This window comes from Triturus cristatus, chromosome 12 (assembly GCF_964204655.1).
Source record: "Triturus cristatus chromosome 12, aTriCri1.1, whole genome shotgun sequence".
NCBI classification, from domain to species: Eukaryota; Metazoa; Chordata; class Amphibia; order Caudata; family Salamandridae; genus Triturus; species Triturus cristatus.
In genome coordinates, this window is record NC_140595.1 from 613,632,956 (window position 1) to 613,651,845 (window position 18,890).

General features: G+C 41.7%; 1 protein-coding gene across 1 annotated transcript in view; it reads right to left on the bottom strand.

Moving 5' to 3' along the window:
• Positions 1-18,890, bottom strand: part of LOC146776396 (peroxisomal trans-2-enoyl-CoA reductase-like) — an 81,639-nt gene that overhangs the window by 53,286 nt on the left and 9,463 nt on the right. The window contains exon 2 of the mRNA XM_085637450.1: positions 835-942. Within this exon, the coding sequence (XP_085493576.1) occupies positions 835-942 (108 nt within the window). The remainder of the gene's footprint in view (positions 1-834; positions 943-18,890) is intronic.

Genomic DNA, 18,890 nt, shown 5'->3' on the forward strand with positions numbered 1-18,890 from the left:
CCACCAAGGTGCGGTTTTAGTGGTATAGGAAGATGCACCTGGCGGAGTGATGGGTGAAGGTACGCAAGAGGTATAGAAGCAAATTATAATTATAATATGGGCTAATCAGCTTGGCCACAGGACAGCGGGATGCTTTGGCCCAGATACCATAAGGGGGTAATGAGAGAAGCCCAAAAGGCCCAATGATACATACAAAGATATGTATAAAGCAAAGAAGCTGATGAATGAGTAAAAGAATGCCAAAAGTGCACATGAGAATTGGTGACATGAGCAGTAGCCATCCACCACTTTATATGATTTTTTTTTTTCAAAGACTGGGACACTGACTACAGCATAACCAATTTATCCCATGAAGTTAAGAAGGATGTGGCAGAGCAATCAAGGCTGGCAAGCTGAGCAGAAATTGCAAACTTTAAAAGACCCAGTTTCCACCTATTCTTGCTTTGTGGATTGAAGGCTGTGATATACTGCGTTGATATAAATTCAGTAATGTAAGGGCTGCTGCAAGTTGTTCTCCTGTAGAAGTCTTTTACATAATCTTACATGTCTTTGTGAATTGGATCCAAAACATGTAAAGAGAGAATAACCTTGGACTACTCAGAGAATACTCATGTGCAATTAGTAGAGATAGAAAGGACTGTACCCTCATTGCATTTTTACTTCTAGGGAGTTAGATATATCAGGCTGATTGACATAGGCATGTAAGATTCAATAAAAGAGTACTCCTGCAGCACTAATTTGCATACTCATAAATGCTTTTGTGAATCAGTACCTTTGTTCTCTGTTTTTTTCCCCCCAATACAACATATGATTGGTTTCAACATTCATTCTTACCCACATCTCCAACTAGTGTGTGTAGTTGAGCCTTGGACGATGCAGGGACGAGGGATTCCAGTTTCTCCAGCCTGGCCGCATCCCTCGAGATGACCGCCACCTGAAAACCTGCAAGAGAAGAGAGGATCTCAGTCACTCGCAAACATTCACATCACAGTCTAGTGTATGATGCTCCAATGACAATTTGGACAAGGTTCTGGTATATACATGCCTGTGATAAAATACCATAAAAATAGTACATGCACTCATATGCCTGCAACCTACAGGCACACATTCACCCATAGTGCACAGAAACATTCACAGATACAGGCAGAGTATCATACTTACCAGCATCCATGCACAAACACAAAAATCCACTTAGAGGTAGGTATGGACACCAATCAACAAATAAATAGGGACTCATACATACAGCCCAATTGATACTCAAGCACATATGAACAGAGCCCAACAGACATAAGATACTCATGCACACAGACTGATTGACTTACATTTAGTCTTGCATAAAAACCACTAGACATGCCGAACTGTTGCAATGATTTGCCAATATGCTGCCATCATGTGTAAGCGTACTTCCATAAACACCTAAGTGATCCTGGCTGCAGTCAATTTCATAAAGCTGATGAGCAAGAGTTCTAGTGTGCTGCTCATATGTTACTCAAAGGGCTACCTTTCCTGGGGTGCTGCTGATATATGCAATATTTGCATAATTTGCGTGTCAGGGGGTGCTCACTGTCGGGGCCACGCCAGTTGTGGTGCCAATGGGCTTTTGAGGGTACCATGGCTGGTGCACGTTACTTACTAAGCTCATCTTACCTATCTTAAGTGTTCAGGTTGGTAATGTATAGTAATTTGGCATGTTACATGTGTCGTATTAGATTAAGCCCCAAACATGTAAAGCATCCTTTGCAAGCCAGTATCAACAATTGTCCTACCGAATTAAAAAATGTAACTAAAACCACCACCACCACAACACGTAAGGCACATGCCAGTGTCCACACTTGCCACCTAGTATATACAGATCTATAGCTATGCCAGCACACAGATTTAGCCCTGCAAATAAAGCACACTGACTATGGCAATATCCGGTTACTTCTGCATGTAAAATCCCACTGCCAAACAAATACAACAGACAACAACATGGAAAACACTATAGCTTTTCAGTATCCACAGGTGCCAACAGCATGGACAAGTGCAATCGGCATGCCAATATCCAGAATTACTCTATAGCCAGGTAAGCACCGTAGGCATGTTAGTAGTCATAGATGACATGTAAGACAACACTACAGATGTTGTTTTGGTCGGTGCATACCCTAGCACTAACGTAGCGTGGTTCCTCCATACTTTTTTCACGGTACATTTGCCTGGCACACAAAGACATTGGCATCTTACCCTTGAAGCTGACCTGGAATTTTTTGCCTCAGGATTGCTAGTTTGCTTGTTTAGCATGTATTACTAATACAGAAGGAGCCTTGATAAAGCTCATATCATTCTGGACAAAACGTGCTGGGAAATTAAAAAGTAAAATGGACTGTACTGAAGTATTACTTCATTTAAGGTAGAAGAAAGAGGACAATTTCTTTTACAACATACAAGACTTGGACTACTTTGACAAATGGGACATGCACATGAGACCGATAGTAACTTACAAAACCACACTACGCATGTCATACACTAAAACCATCCCACATCAAATTCATTCTGGGCCAAAGGCCATGAATTTGCTTCTCAAGACTACCACCACCCTTGCAACCCCATCACATCTAGGTACTCCACAAAAGACACAACCAACACAATGCTGGGTAATTTGCCCACAGCAATGCACCCGCATCTCAAGGCCACATACACACCACACTAAATTTACTTCCCAATAAAGTCTGCAAGTAGAGCCTGGTCTGCATGGTTCCAGGGTTGTGCAGCAGCAGTCAACTCCTTAAAAGTCCAGCGGTGTGCAGCAACACACAATCTCCACAAGCTGAAGGCAGTGCACCACTATAGAACCACAGAAGGCCCAGAGTCAGGAGTGCAAGACAAAGTCAAGGTGGCCCTCAGCGATAGCAGGGAACAGTAATAGCAGAAGTGTGCCGTGCAAACACCAGGAACAAAGCAAACAGAACATTACAGAACTTTACTTGAGTGTCTTCGTTTTCTCATTGTCAGGTTCCAGCTGTCAATTCATTCTATAGGCTTTTTTCAGCCTGGATATCTCATTATGAGTCCATCTAGCTTGCCTTCAATTCACCACTTCAAAATGCATATCCTTTTTCGGAACATGAAGACATTCAACCTCATAGTGATCTAGGTCTCAATGTACTTGTTATGGGACTTTATCTGAACTCGTATATCATGCTGATATGAAGAACCCGCCCCCAATGATTCATTTCGAATTAATGGCAACTATTTAACTTTGGGAACCTTTTCATCCTCAGATTAAGGTGGGATATCACCTGCCTCCTTGTTCCTCAGATGAAACATGGTCCACAGTTGAATGTAGAAAAGAACATCTCCATCTCACCAGACTGAAAATTAAAATGTGATGAATGAGGAACAGTGGAACACTGACATATTGTGAAACAGTGCTGGCTCATGACAGAAGTATGGACTGCCTAATAGTGCTAGTTTAGGAATAAAGGAATTGGTAATAACACAGCATGTAGAGGAGCAGGCACGCTGCAACGCTGTATCAATAACCAAAGCAGGACAGATGCAAAGATAGGCGTTAAAAAGCTCGCTAACGATCACCTGCGTCAAATGTACCTACTGCCACTGGTGCGCTGATTTCTTCACCGATCTATGGCCTACTAGCGTGGAGACAAAGTAATGAGCAAGGGCCTCTAGGAAAACAATTCTTTGGAAGAAGTGTCATCCTTGCCACAAGCAAAACATAGATGTGGATTGAAAGGTAAGTCTGTACATTTTATAGCAGGATGGAAATTGAAACAGGACTAAGCCATCAGATCAGAGCTAAAAGGAAAACCTGACTGGCTATCTAAAAGCAAGACGTGCATCCGAGTGGAACTCAAGCCCTGGACATTTTCTAAGAGCCTGGAAATCAGTCCCTGAGAAACGCCATCTGCAGGGCCGTTTCTAGGTGTTTGCCACCCTAGGCGAGAATTGAAAAATTCCGCCCTATCCCTTTTACTACCATCACTCTCTCCCCCTGTCATTCAGGCTAGAAGAATTAATGCATTGGATAGTCCCAAACTCATGTTTTTTTGCCACCCTTCCCCTTTTGCCACCCTCTAGGCGGCCGCCTAGTCTTGCCTAATGGTAGAAACGGCCCTGGCCATCTTCTGGCAAGGAGGAAAAGTTAGAAAAAACGTGTTTTTTTGTTTTTTTTAATGTTCTTGTCCTTGATCCAAGGATTTCTGCCCTACCTGCTGTCTAATGTTGGATGTAGACTTCTAGCACTATTTGCTATTTGGCCCAGCACAGAAAGGGGAGGGGAAGTCTGCTAATTCAAGCGGAACGGGAAAATTCAAATCATTAACAACAATCTGCCGAAACGGTGTGATGGAGACGCAGCAGTATTTTGGGCAGTGTTGTTGTGTCATTTGACCAATGGACCAGGGGCATAACTAGTTGTTGGTTTTAAATTTAACCCAATGCATACCAAAATATACCCTAAAAGTTGATTGCTACTTTTTAAATTTAACTTGTTGACTGATATTTGAGGTTGATAAATATTTAGTTTCCTCTGTAGAAGGTCTATGCTTTAAGTGCTGATTTGTTGGTACATTATTTGAAAATAATGATGAGAAGAACTAAAAGTACCAAAAGGGACAAAACTTTCAGGGGCTTTATCCCAGTATCACAATATAAACCCAGAATCTAAACCAAGGAGGAGCAACCAATGTTTAAAAAGTTCCAAGTAAATACATACTTTGACTAATTATGATCTTAATTGCTTGAGAATAATAGTATTTTAGGATCGAGAACTTGCAGGGATAACTAATGTATTGGGGCATCAGAAAATTGCACATTTTGCAGATGTTGACCAACCATTGTATGAAATAAATAAAAAATGCACTTCAATCGAAAAAACTATTGAAGACACGTTGAGTAAATAGATTTCTGGAACTCACAGCGATATTCACTGATGCAATGCGTGTCTCGATAAGTGTTCAATTGTGCAGGGAGATTTACCAAACTAAAGGCAGTTTGGCCTATTGTGAAGGTTTTTAAAAAAGAATTATAACCAACTTTATTGAAAGTTTTGCGGCAAACAACAGTTAGATACAGTATGATATTTGATCAGTGTACAAGCACGGCATGATAGTAAGCTCTGACATAAATAGTGTATAGCATTGCTCTGTCATATTGATAGGCCATAAAAGCCACACCATTTGCCCCATATATGTTCATGTTTCTTCGACAGCCATGCGCCTCAAAAATTGGCTTCTCCTGATGCGCGCACCAGTCCACCCCTGCACGTCAACCTCTAACAGTCTGTGGCTTATGTTGTTTCCTGACTTGGGCCACATCCCGCTTGGCAATCAAACAGGCCCAACCTACCTCTCAGCCAGATCCACCCCATACACCACTGCCAGGACTCTCAGATCCTCATCAGCAAACCTCCTTAAACCCCCCTGTTTTAGGTATAAAACCAAGGGAGGAAAAACTGTAGCCGCATTAGGAGCTAAAGCCTGGAATCTCATGCCAACACATCTGAGATTGTTGAAAACAGAGACACAGTCAGGAAGGCACTGAAAACTTGGATTCTTGGATCTTCAGATGAATTCTGCCCATCCCTCATATAGGGTCCCCTCGGCTGTCTTTACCTTCCTACGCCCAGCGCCAGGATGCTCCTTTAGGAGTGACAGCCTGCGCTTTATAAATGTAGGAATCAAATCAAATCAGGCTGTCCCCAGAAAGGCACGTTCAGCCCTGGGGGGCCCCCACCTCCTCCATGAGCCCCAGCAATACCACACGAGGTGTCAACTCCAGGGGGCGACTCAAAACAGCGGATAGTTTTTGACCCACCTCCTCCCAAAAGGGCCTCAAAACCGGGCACTCCCAAGCAACGTGGAAAGAATCTGCCGCAGGGAGTGTGCAGCGCGCACACCGCTCGCACATCGGGCATACGTGCTGTTATTGTGGAGGTTTTAAGTCATCTTAGGCTGAGGAAGGAACTCCCCCTTTATGCTAAAACAAGAAACATTGGAGCAAAACTAATATGAACACAGACGTGCAAGGCATCGGATTATGTTGTACTATGAGTGTTACAATTTACAGGAACATCATTTTTGATATTCTCCAGTTGCCTCTCCTGCAATACTTTTTTCTAGAGAGGGTCCTCTCAACCATTTGACGTGAAACGAGTGGATGCAGAGTTTGGATCCTGTCCTTCTGTATTTCAAATAGCAATATTGTGTTTGTTTCCATCTGGTGGGAGCCTGGCCTAGCAGTTCAGTCTTTACACTTCATATTAGAGCAGGACTAAGACTGATTTGTGTATGGCTGGTCTCTGTCTAGTGGCGTAGTAAGTGAAAAACAATAGACATGCATACAACCGGAGTGATCACAAGTGGCTGATATTAATTCAAGCATTCCATCACCCTATTTATTGCAGTAGACAACCCAAGTATGAGAGTATGCCCAGACGTGGGTCTTGTACTCACTGTGTCACAGCACTCAATGTGAATCCTGTGCTCAGTGTGTCACAGGATTCAAGCTATTCCTCACAGACGCAGCTAAATTAGGCCAAAACCAGCCTGGGTTGCCTGTGTATCTATCAAGAGGGCACCAGACCTGGAGGGGACCTGGCATGGCTGTTTAGTCTGGACTGATCATTTGGACCAGGACCAAGGCTTATTTTAATACATCTAGGGGGCATATTAAAATCAATATGGCCCACTCATGCCCTTTTCTCTGCACTGGCGCACAATGAGCTGCCTAGCACCAATGCAGGCACCATTGCATTGGGTGCCTGTGTTGCATGCAGGATTGTTTTTGTGCAGGAAGGGGCACCTTCCTGTGCGAAAACAATTCTGATAGGCATATTCCTCTATCTATGTGTGCCGCATTCTACAGCACACATAGAAAGAGGAAGAAACAAGGAGAAGTAGAGCTATTTCTCCTCATTACCCTCACCTGGGAAGACATACCTTTTTGGTGCATTCCCAGGTTTACCAGTCCTGGTTAATCTGGGAATGCGTCAAAAACCATGTAAGTTGCGTTGGCAGAGTAACTCAATGCAGCGATTTGCGCTGTGTTGCTTTACTCCAGATTTATGAAGCCACTTAGGACCACACAAAGTGGCTCTGCGTGGCTTCATAAATCAGACTTAATGTTTGCATCATGCATGTTCCACATGGCGTGGTGCAAACGTGACGCAAACCTCCTCGTAAACAGGCCTCCGGTCTATATCTTCCATGACATAGTGGGGGGGAAATGAAACACTGGGCTGTGGCCCGAGCAATTAGCAGTGCCTGTTGAGAATAATTCAAGCAATTCTTCCTTCAGCTTGTTATTAGTTGCAGTGTAATACTTTTGATATTACGTAAAATGGGAAAAAGTGTGCATATCCAGCAGCTCTATTGCCTCAGCGTGGTATTTCCTCTTCTTTGTGCAATGATAATTTCTTGTCAATACTTATGTTTTATCCAGCTAGATTTGGCGACCAAATAGATTCAAGAATGTTGGTTCACTTCTGTTAATAAGGAAGGAGCTTTTAATCCAAAGGTACCAACTATCATCCTTATATGTACATGCACCTCCCACTCGACCAACTCTAACTATACTCTGGCTACAATGAGCTCTATTGGGCTATCCCTTGATTTGAAAGTATCAAAGAAAATCTGCAAAAATACATACATTTCTTTTTCATTTATTACTTTCGCCTGTCTCTTTTTCCAATCATATTTTTTCAATTGCATTTTTTAAATAGTAAAAACACCATAATTTTTTTCTGTGTCCATATGTACAATACAAATCAAAAGTGATGAAACATTAATGTAATCCTATTAGATATGCATATTTAACATAATTAATGCAATAAATACATACAAAAAACAATCTTAGATATGTCTCCATACCATAATCATATTTGTACTAACCTCACATACAGTCATTACATACCAAACATACTCATACACACAACACATTCATTATTTTCCAGCTTAAAAATGGCTTGCAACTGAAAACTCATGGTGAAAATTCTTCATTAGTATCCATGGTTATGCCGCCAGCTGGAAAAGGATCAGGCCGACGCACGTTTCAGTGGATGCATATAATTCAATCCACCTTCTTCAGGACCACTTGCTCTCTTTCATTTAATGCAGCGGAGGTTTGGTGGAGGATCATTTAGTCTGTGTCTGGCTGATTTCCTTTACACAATGGCACGCCCATGTGTCTATCTTTTATTTCCAATTGGTCAGTAACTGTCCATTTGTTGTTAGTGCTCCAAGTATTGTGTTCACTTATATTCTCTTTCATATCCTTTATTTTGTTTGACGTCACATTTGTGGTATGGACAAATTATGCAGCTTTGCGGGATCCATTATTATTATTTGGTTGTTGTTATTTTCACTTCTTTGGGTAGCGTGTGACGCTGTCAGGACTCCCAACCACCGCACACCCGTTTGCCAGAAACGAAGGGACGAATGGCCGTCTGCGGCGGTCGGGTGTCTGGACAGCGTCACACGCTACCCAAAGAAGTGAAAATAACAACAACCAAATAACAATAATGGATCCCGCATAGCTGCATAATTTGTCCATACCACAAATGCGCATGTTCACTCCAGCAACGGGGCATCTTGGCGCTGAACTAACAGATGTATATTGTTACCCAACTCAATGGTACTCATTTTATCGACCTCAAATGGATGAAAGGCTGAGGGGACCGGCCAGGATTTGAACCTGTGACCATGAGGTCGAACACAGGCCCCTGCAGTGGATGCATTAGTCCACTGAGCCACCAGACTATTTAAAAAATGCAATTGAAAAAATATGATTGAAAAAAGAGGCAGTAGAAAATAATAAATGAAAAAGAAATTTATGTATTTTTGCAGATTTTCTGTGATACTTTAAAATCGAAGGATAGCCCAATAGAGCTCATTGTAGCTAGAGTATAGTCAGTGTCGGTTGAGTGGGAGTTGCATGTACATATATACTTCTGTTTCCCCCTTTCTCCCAGACCACACAATCAAAAACTAAGGGGTACCTTTGTTCTTGTGTGTTAAACCAGGTATCATGCTTACAACACAGGCAAATTGTGTGGGTGATTCTACTAAATAGACCTGAAGACTTATGGGATGAGATAAGCTGTACAACTGACCTCAAAGAACAAGAAATAACCTGGTGGTAGCTTTAAATGACACTGAGTACTGGACACAGCATTCATTATAAGACAGAGAACTGACAATAGCAATAGTAGGTCAGTGCTTTGTGTGTTGACAGCCTTAACTGCTAAACTAAATGCAATTTTCTTATACAGATCGAATCCTTCCATTTCATAAGTAGTTGCTTGCCACAATTCACCGTAGCTCAATAGGCCTAATTCCGGAGAGTCCTCAATCGACTACTAAGCAATACTCACACAAGAATTTGGCCATATTATCATTTCAACATTAGTCATAGTCTGACGTGATGTGCCAGGCAAAGTCGTTTTTCTACAGAGGGTATGCTCAGATGTTTGACATTGGACAAATTGGTACAGAATTTAAAGCTTCTCCTACTCTACTTAAATTAGGATATTTTGTATTCAAAATGGTGCCACTTTCTCAAAACATTCGCAGCCAATGGGCACAATTAGGACCCAGGTTAGGACCTAGGACCTGATTTAAAGTTTGGCAGACGGCTTACCCATCACGAATGTGATGAGTATCCCATCAGCCTTATTATAATAAGATGGAATAGCTATCCATCACGTTTGTGAAGGGTAACCCGTTTCTTAAATTCGCACAATCAGCTGCTTAGTCTTTTACCATGGATATGTCTAGTTTGCAACAGAATTGCACTTTTCAGTTAAAAACATTATTTTACTACAGAGAGCAATCCGCTGAAGTAAGCATGCCTAAAATGTGCATACAAAAGTATTTAAAACATTTTTGTCTATGGGAAAAACTTTTATACCTTTTGAGAAAACCCTCCTCCAGCACCTCCATGAAATATCTGGGTGTATTGCATTAATGAATGTCATACCTAGACTGCATACTTTTATCCTGGACGTGCAAAGTGGAAATCAATAATTTAATATGGTCTAATTATGTTTGTAGTAGTGTTCCTGAGATTAACATCTACTTAGTCGGTTTAGTTGGGGCCAGGTTGTGCCGCTTTGACTGCAAAATTGTTCTGCTTTTAAGTAATTGAAACAATAAAGGATATTGTACAGTGGGTGTACTCATTCCTTTCCCACTTGCTTGCTAAACCTCTTTCTCCTTACATTTGCTTCCCAGTATTGCATTAGTTGATTTCAAACACCTTCTTCAGCTTAATCTTTTCTCTCTCTCATTGACAAGTTCAAGTTCAAAGGCTTTATTTCGATAAATCAAATCATAAAAGCATCACATTAATACAAAAAGACATTTATACAAAAACAAATTTAAATTAACCATTAGTTTTAAACATTTTTTCCAAAACATTTTTTTTTTCTCTCATTGACTTCACCCATCTACTTCAACTCTACTCCCCTTTTACACTCTAGGTTCCTACTTTGATTTAATCTACTGCACCTCACCCTCAAGATCCTAGATTTCTTGCCCTCTGATTATGCTGCTAACCACACCTTTATTTTACTATTCTATAAATTTGTTATCTAATTCTCTCTGGCTCCTATAAATTGAACCTAACTTGTTACTGCCTTTATTCCTCTATTATATTCCTGATTTTGTTTTCTCCATTACGCTGCCCTATGTTTATTGCTTTTGTTCCTCACAATCCAATCAGATAACCTAATCAGAATTCCTGCAGTGTCTTCAGCTTTTCATTCTTTTGACATGCTCACTCCCTTCACTCCTTCCTGTGAATCCCAACAGTCCTGCTTTGGTACTTGTATTGAGATTATCCTGGAACTCACAACCTAGGGCTGGGTGGAAATGGAAGAAACCCCAGGCACCTACTGACCTATAACTTTATCCCTCTTAATTTGCTTATCATTCTGAGTTACTTAATGCTACACAATGCTATTAACACACTTGCATTACTCTCCACTCGGCTCACCCTTGCAGCTTATATACTTTTAATCGGTTTACCTCCCCATGCATCTGATCCTGCTTTTCTTTCTTCTTTTGTACTTTGATTTTGATTTCTTTGTTACTTTAAAAATTAGTATGTTTTGTCTCTGCTTCTCTCCTGCTCCTATTGACACCTTTTAAGTTTTTACGTCTTTCCTTTGCACTTGCTTAGCATGCAAACAATTTGTCTCAATCAGCATATTCAATAACTCATGTACGCATGTCAGTGTTCTAACAATTTAAAAATAAAAAATAAACGTTCTTTCTTCTTTTTTGGTAAATTGCATCCTATCTTTCTCCTTCCTCTCCTTCTCTCCAAACTTCTTGAAAGTCTGGCTTCTGAGCAGTTTTCCTAGTTTGTGGATTCTAAAGGCCTTAATCAGGTGTGCCTCCTGAATATCGAAACCACAATATTGATGGGACGCAATATTGAGATCAGAATATTGAACAGAAAATATCGATAGGTATGCAAGTCTAGATTTTCCCTACCTAACTTCAGATCTATGTACCTACTCGGTACATATATCTTCAAGGTACATATGTGGAGTTAGGAATAGTAGATTGTACTTCTCTACATGCACTTATCTTTCGATATTTTTCCCCTCGATATTCTTGTATAGGGATATTGTTGGTGTTGATATTCAGTAGTACAATCCCATATTCAGATATTAAAATCAACTGAAAACCCTGCAGTTTCTGGAGAAATCTTAAATTATGGAGTAACATCTACCAGCTGAATTTCCTCCACATAGAGAGATTATTCCCTTGGCACTCTAAATGAGAACCTAATTCTCTTCTTTTTCCTCCAGTTCTGACTTCCATTTTGTTCTTGCCTTATCAACAGATTCAGCTCTTATTTTTCCCGACTGATCACTTGTGTGTGATACGATTGATCAGACTATTATTTCCTCCACTCTTGGTATCATGTTTTGTCCTTTCACTTATGCTTGCCAGGATTGTCCCCATTCTGTCTCCCGTTTTGGACAGTCACCTTCAACTCTATTTCTCCCACGTGATTCCCCTCAAAATTCTGACTTATGTTCTTTTTTGTTCTCTATCTATACTACACGTCCGGATTCTCTCATCTCTCCGTATGCTAATGTGTCTCTCCCATACATATGATTCTCAGATCTTTATCCTCTTCTTCATATCTTGCACATGGAAAACAGTGAATTAAAGTACCTTTTAAATATTAAGCCGTGTAACTGGACTTAACGATGGTGATTCAAGCGTCCTGATCAAGTTGGAGTTTAGCAAATTGCGTGGGGGACGTGGTTTCAAAAGATCCACCTTATATGTAATGTAATCCAAATGAATAAGAATGCCAGCGAACAATGACAGCCAGTGGAAGACAATACCCCAGTACTCTAATTGGGGCTACACAGGACCAAGCCCACAGCTGGGATAGTGATGGGAGGGGCATCTTGCATGAGGTGTCTTACACGAAGCTGAGTCTAGTGGCTCAGTGGACTAATCTGCCCACTGTAGGGGCCTGTGTTTGACCTCATGGTCACAGGCTCATATCCCAGTGGGTCCACTTCGCCTCTCATCCTCCTGAGGTCAATACAATGAGTACCATTGAGTTGGGTAACAATAAACATCTGTTATTCAGTGCCAAGATACCCTTGGGTGAACGTGTGCTTTACAGATACACATGGTATGTTATGTGGTGGGGCTGAGACTCAGCCCTCTCCATGCACCACCCATGAGTGGCTCCTTGTGAGACATGATAACCCAACCCCTGGAAGCATCCAATAGACACAACAGTGGTCACCCAACACAGCAGACAGGAGTCCACCTTGGAGCTCTCTTTTAAACAATCGGAGTATGTAGTTTCCCACCTTCTCTCCCCTGTAGCATGGGTTGTGCACATAGCAAACTTTTTGAAGTACTGCGCTTGAGTAACAAAGTGTTCCAAGCGGGGGTCAAATTACCGGGTTCAATAGTGCTGTTGGCAAGGGAGAATAGCAACGGGCCAGGTCCGGAAACACATTGGCTGACCTGGATGAAAGATTCCTGAGCCCAAATTATTTGGTGACCGGGATGTATTTCTGGATCACATAGTTAGGGCTGAAATGTGTCAAAGAGGCGTCAATATGCAGACAAATTGCTTTAAAGGTCACTCCTATATTATTGCAGTCATCTTTATGGTCTAATGTATCTCACAAGAAACTCTGTGTTCTTTAATAATATCAAATTCTTGATTATGCAAATGTGTGATCTGTGAACGGTGAAACAACACGGCCTGTTTCTTTTTTAGAAATGCCTTCCACCCGCAGAAACTTTTTGTAAATCACCTTGGAGACCATTGCTCCACGCGAGGTGTGACGCAGCGGCCAGAGCTGCTGACTCTGAAGCGCGGGCTCACGGTTAGATCCCCGGAGTCGGCGGCAGCACAGCACAGCACCGTGTGACTCAAGGCAATAGCTCACTTAATCTCCATGACGGCCCCCAGCGCCTTGACGCCCTCGGGTACATGTTCGCGCTTTACAAATATGGATTATTATTATTAAAGGGTGAAAAAACTACAGTGAGCATTACTAACTGGAATTTAATTTCTTCTCAGTTGATGCAACATAAATTGTTCTGCCTAAAAAAGAAGGGAAACACTGCAGGGTCTTCTTCGCCCATTTCTTCTGACTCCATCAACTTTACTTTTCACCCTTTGTCAATATCCCCTTGTTTCACATGTTTGCTTCCCCACACTATTACCTTGCCAAAGTTGATATCATATTTTCCAGTACAAGCAATTTGGGGGCAAGGGCAATGGAAATGAAAAGATGTGGCGCAGTAAACGTGTCACATCGAAGGTCGGGTTCATGGAAGGATGTAGGACAGTAAACGTCATATAAAAGAAGTGCCCTGGGGAAGTAAAGGTTATGTGGAAGTAAAGGCGTTGGGCAGCAAAAGTGATGTCACGTGGCAGTAAAAGTCATGTTAATTAATTGGTGGGGAAAATAAATGCAGTGTTGAGGTAATGGTGTTGAGAAGTACATGTAGCAACGTTAAAGATGGATACCTACACAAGGCCCTCCAATGCATCTGCAAATTCATGTAAAACTGAAGGACAGAACTCTGTCATTACAAATAAACACATTTCAATGACAATAAGTTCTTGTCTCCTTGGCGCGACACGGCATGTGCGCCATCACCAGAATGTGCGTGACTTGCATAACAAGCTTAGTTTATACTCTGCTTATTAGACCTAAGACTGATATTTTTAATAAATCAGCAGCGCCTTGCGGCTGCGACGGAAAGTCTCCGCAGGATATGCTGCATTTTATTTTTTTATGTAAATTTTATGAATTTCCACGCAAGCGATACTTAGTAACTCTTTTTAAAAAACTTGGTTTTAAACAAATCAGGCCGGCACTTTTGTATTTGCAGCTTTTGCACAGTGATAGTATCCTCCAAATCAAGGAGTTTTTAAAATTATCTGTCAGACTGAGAAACTGTCTGGACCAGTAATGTTTAAATTGTGAAACTCTGTCCTTTTTTATGTGCCTATACCATCAATGTATTTTCTCCTTTGCACTGGCACTTGATGAAATGTATGTTTTTTTTCTTTGTGACAAAGTATTGTATATTGTACGCACTTTTATGGTTTGTAAAAGAACCGAAATAAAGTATTTTAAATAAAATAAAATGTTAATTAATTGGTGGGGAAAATAAATGCAGTGTTGAGGTAATGGTGTTGAGAAGTACATGTAGCAACGTTAAAGATGGATACCTACACAAGGCCCTCCAATGCATCTGCAAATTCATTTTAAACTGAAGGACAGAACTCTGTCATTACAAATAAACACATTTCAATGACAATAAGTTCTTGTCTCCTTGGCGCGACACGGCATGTGCGCCATCACCAGAATGTGCGTGACTTGCATAACAAGCTTAGTTTATACCCTATTAACTGAATCCATGTCAGTCCGTGCCTCCTTCGGTTCTATACTGCTTGACCCCGGTCGGAGTGGGACGGAAAATAAGGGGCGGGCGCCAAATTTAAAGTGGACCTGGTTAGCGGACCAGAGAGCTAAAAAAGTGGCCCACATTTACAAATCATGCCAGTTACGAGCTAAAGACACGCTGTAACTATTCACTGTAACTATTTTGCAAGGTGTGGGAGACTGCATGCATTTGTTCTTTCAGCAGGCAAAGTTTCTGGTGGGGGTAGGGAAATAAATAGTAAATCCCGACCTACCTGGTCATAAAACAAGCCCACAAACTGCTAAAACAACAAAAACAGCCCACACACTGATCCGTCTGACCAGTCCATTGGGCACTGCCTGTGTGCCCTATAGGCCAGTCCGACCCGGCCTCGACCTTCCAAAGGAAATCCTGCTGAGCTCTTTCCACCTGACTCACTGACCCAGCCTGTACATATAACTGTATTCTCTAACAACACTCCTGCCATCCATTAACACAACTACTACAGCAACCAAACAATAGAATAATATACATTCTACACTGCCCGCTCTCCATTCCATTTAATCACAGAGACACCGAGGTTAGGAAAGCATATTGATGCATATCCAAAATCATTTGCATCAATAAGAACAATTAACAACTAACTTTCCTCTAGACTAGAAACTGCATGCAACCAATTGTTATAACAACTCCAATAATGTTGCATAACTGGAACACTTACAACTAGCACTACAAACTAACCCTGGGTACCCTGGAGTAGTGTGCTATCCATCCACAAAGCGCTTCAAAGCCTCGCCAGGGGTAGCGAGTGGTCCATGAATCTACAGTACAATGTAGATGGCAGAGTGATCCAGTAATTATTAGAAATATTGACCTGTGCTGCTTGTCGATTCACGGTGCCCTTACTACGACCCTGAACATGTCAGAGCTCAATAAACTGCACTGATTGTATAAACCAGAAAGTGGGGTTTAAACCAACTAGGGCCGACTTGCATAGACTGGCTGTGGTGGGGTTGTTTTCATTTTGTCGTTGCGAGTTTCCATCCACCACACGCGTTAGGTTGGCGCACACTGAATGCTGTTCAATCTCTTTTCCGATTGGAGCGAGACCACATGAAGAGCATAGAAAATGGTTCTATGGCACAACATTGAGTACAAAAATATCGACCTGAAACAATGCGTACTCCAACATACCGACTAGCTCAGGAGCATCAAAGACTTACTACTCTAGCTTCACCTCTACTTACCTGGATGAGATTGTGCAAGTCGGTATTCAGCAGTCACTTTCGTGGTACCACACCTCTGACAGCACACCTGCTTGGCGCTACATAAGAATCGTAATGACCGCTAATCATGGCCGACTGTTGGACTTTGGATCAGAGTCTTAAAAGATTCATGCTCATCCTCTACCCACTTTTGGCGTTTCAATATCACCTCTTGGTTGGGTTGCCTCCACACAACGTACATGAAGAGATAAATATGACCCACCTGCACGCCATGGGCTATTGCGCTCCATTTCATTTCTGGTCCAGCCATGTTGTTGTATAGTTTGATAATTCAATGTTTGTATTTTGTCTACAAAGGACAATACAAATATTGTTTGTTGCTATTGCAAAGCAGTAAATGTAAATAAAGCAGCAAATGGAGCATAACAGCACAGTCGTTGTAAATATGTAACATAACGCTATATAGCCCTCTGTTGCTAATTATTAGAAAAAATTGTCCCTTGGGTCAGCTTATGAGATAAAGTCTCTCATTTTTGTTACTCTTTCTCATGGCTGGAGGACTGCAATGTCATCTATATAGCCGGCTTCCACCGAGGCGTACATCCTACCAACAATGGCCTTGGGGTCTCGCCTTCTCTGGTCTCATAGCCTCCACCAAGATCAGTTATCACTCCATCATTAGTATCTACTTTAAAACCCTCCATGACGTCATGATGTAATCTGGCAGGGAATGCCACTCCTACCGGATGCCTCTCAATCACCCATCCAATCAGTGGCAACAAAAATCCAGAGGCACCAACTATGTAAACAACATCATTGGAGAGGTCCATTGACCAGTTTGGATCAAAGTCCGATAAGAGCCATATAATAATAACTGAGCTTCCGTCACGTGGCTCCCGAATGCAAATGAACAAGCGCCAATTGGACCAGGGTCTCCGTGACAGAAACAACTTTCTTACCTTAAACCAAAGTCTAGAAATAAAGTCCCAATGCATAATGAGAAGATCTTTCTTGTAACCAATCCACAGGGGCACAGATTAGTCAGTTAGACTCAGGGGGTGAGAAACAGAGATTTTGCAACCATCCCTGCAATTGAAATAGCAAAATGAATGAAAGTAGTATTAAATTTAAAAGGCTTCTCTGCACCACATAAGAGCCATCCGGTCCTTTGTTTATTCCTCTTCTCTTGGTGAGAGGGGAGAGGAGTGGTGGGTGTATACAAGCTCAGGAAAGTTTCTTCGAGGCGTGTGTCTGTGCTATGAGGGCTGCTGATCCGAATGGAGACCCGGCCACAGACTGGAGGCCCCTGGACCCAATTGCACCCACCAGAACCCTTTTATTAGGGCATGTCGCATCCCCAAACACCCCATCTTGAGCTCCAATCCATCCTCTGAATATGGTACATGCTTTCCAAGAGTCGATATAACCAGGACTGCGGTAAATGATAGTTGTTGAGATATACATGTAAATAAACAAATTCCTGTGTTTACCAACTGAGGCTTATTTTAGTGCTTTGTTGACTTAATAGGGTTATAAAATGCTCGAGGAACTTGATTAGAAAAGCATTTAAACACCCCACTCCAGCAAAAAGTACTCTAGCGTACAGTATACAATATTTAGTCTCCACAGCTCCTAACTGAACCTTAAAAAGTTACATAGGATTAATGTAAATTAGGACTACTCGGTTTAATTGTCCTCAAGAGTAGCGTTCTCGTGGCTGAAACAGACACCTTCGCATAAACTACATTTGAATACCTCAGCACGAACATAATGATGAACAACATGAAAACAACAAAATGTCACCTACTCCATAATCCACCCGGGAACACTGCCGCCTTCAGCGAACACCTAATGGAACTGATAATGCTCTGCTCACTCTCCAATGACAATAACATAATCCTAGGTGACTTCAGTCTCCACTGGAATGATGAGAAAAACACAATAATCCAATCCCTCAATGAACTCCAACTCAGCAAAGATCCTATCCAACACTGCAAAAGCCAAACACATATCAGAGGCACAACAATCAGAGCCTATAACGAAGCAGTAACTATCAACAATATCCTTCCAATTCGCTGGTCAGATTACCACATCATTTGTTCCAACTCAATCAATGGAAATTCCCCCTATCCGCTCTTAGATAGCTAGCCAATGGTCTCGTAAAATTAGTCAGATTCCCTGGATTGATCTTGAAAATAGAATGAGGGCACTACTCACCCCGACCCCCCAATAGACAACCTTACAGCAAAGGAACTTCCAGCACACTATAGCGCAACGGCTTCAGACATCCTAGACCAGTTAGCTCCCTGCAAACTAAAAAACTCCGAAAGACTCCCTCGAGATCCTAGTTTAACAAAGACCTTAACTCTGAAAGAAGACAACTTAGAGTGGCGGAAAGACTCTGGAGAACAAAACTGTCCCTAACCCAGCTCAGCTCAGAGTAGAACGCAGAAATTACAAAAACCACATAGTAAAAGAAAGAGCCGCTTTCTTCCGCAAAGCACTGGACAAAGCAAAGAAACGACCCAAAGAATGTTTCCACATCATTAAACAACAAACCTTGAAACTAGCAGGAGATAATCTGCATGTCACTAAAGTAAGTTGTGATAAATTCGCAAAATTCTTTAATTACAAAATAACGAAGATTGAACTCTCCCTTGATCACCACAATCAGACACGCACAGGAATCTCTCCCATAACAAAGGAGGGAACTCACACTCCTTCGCTGTCCTCG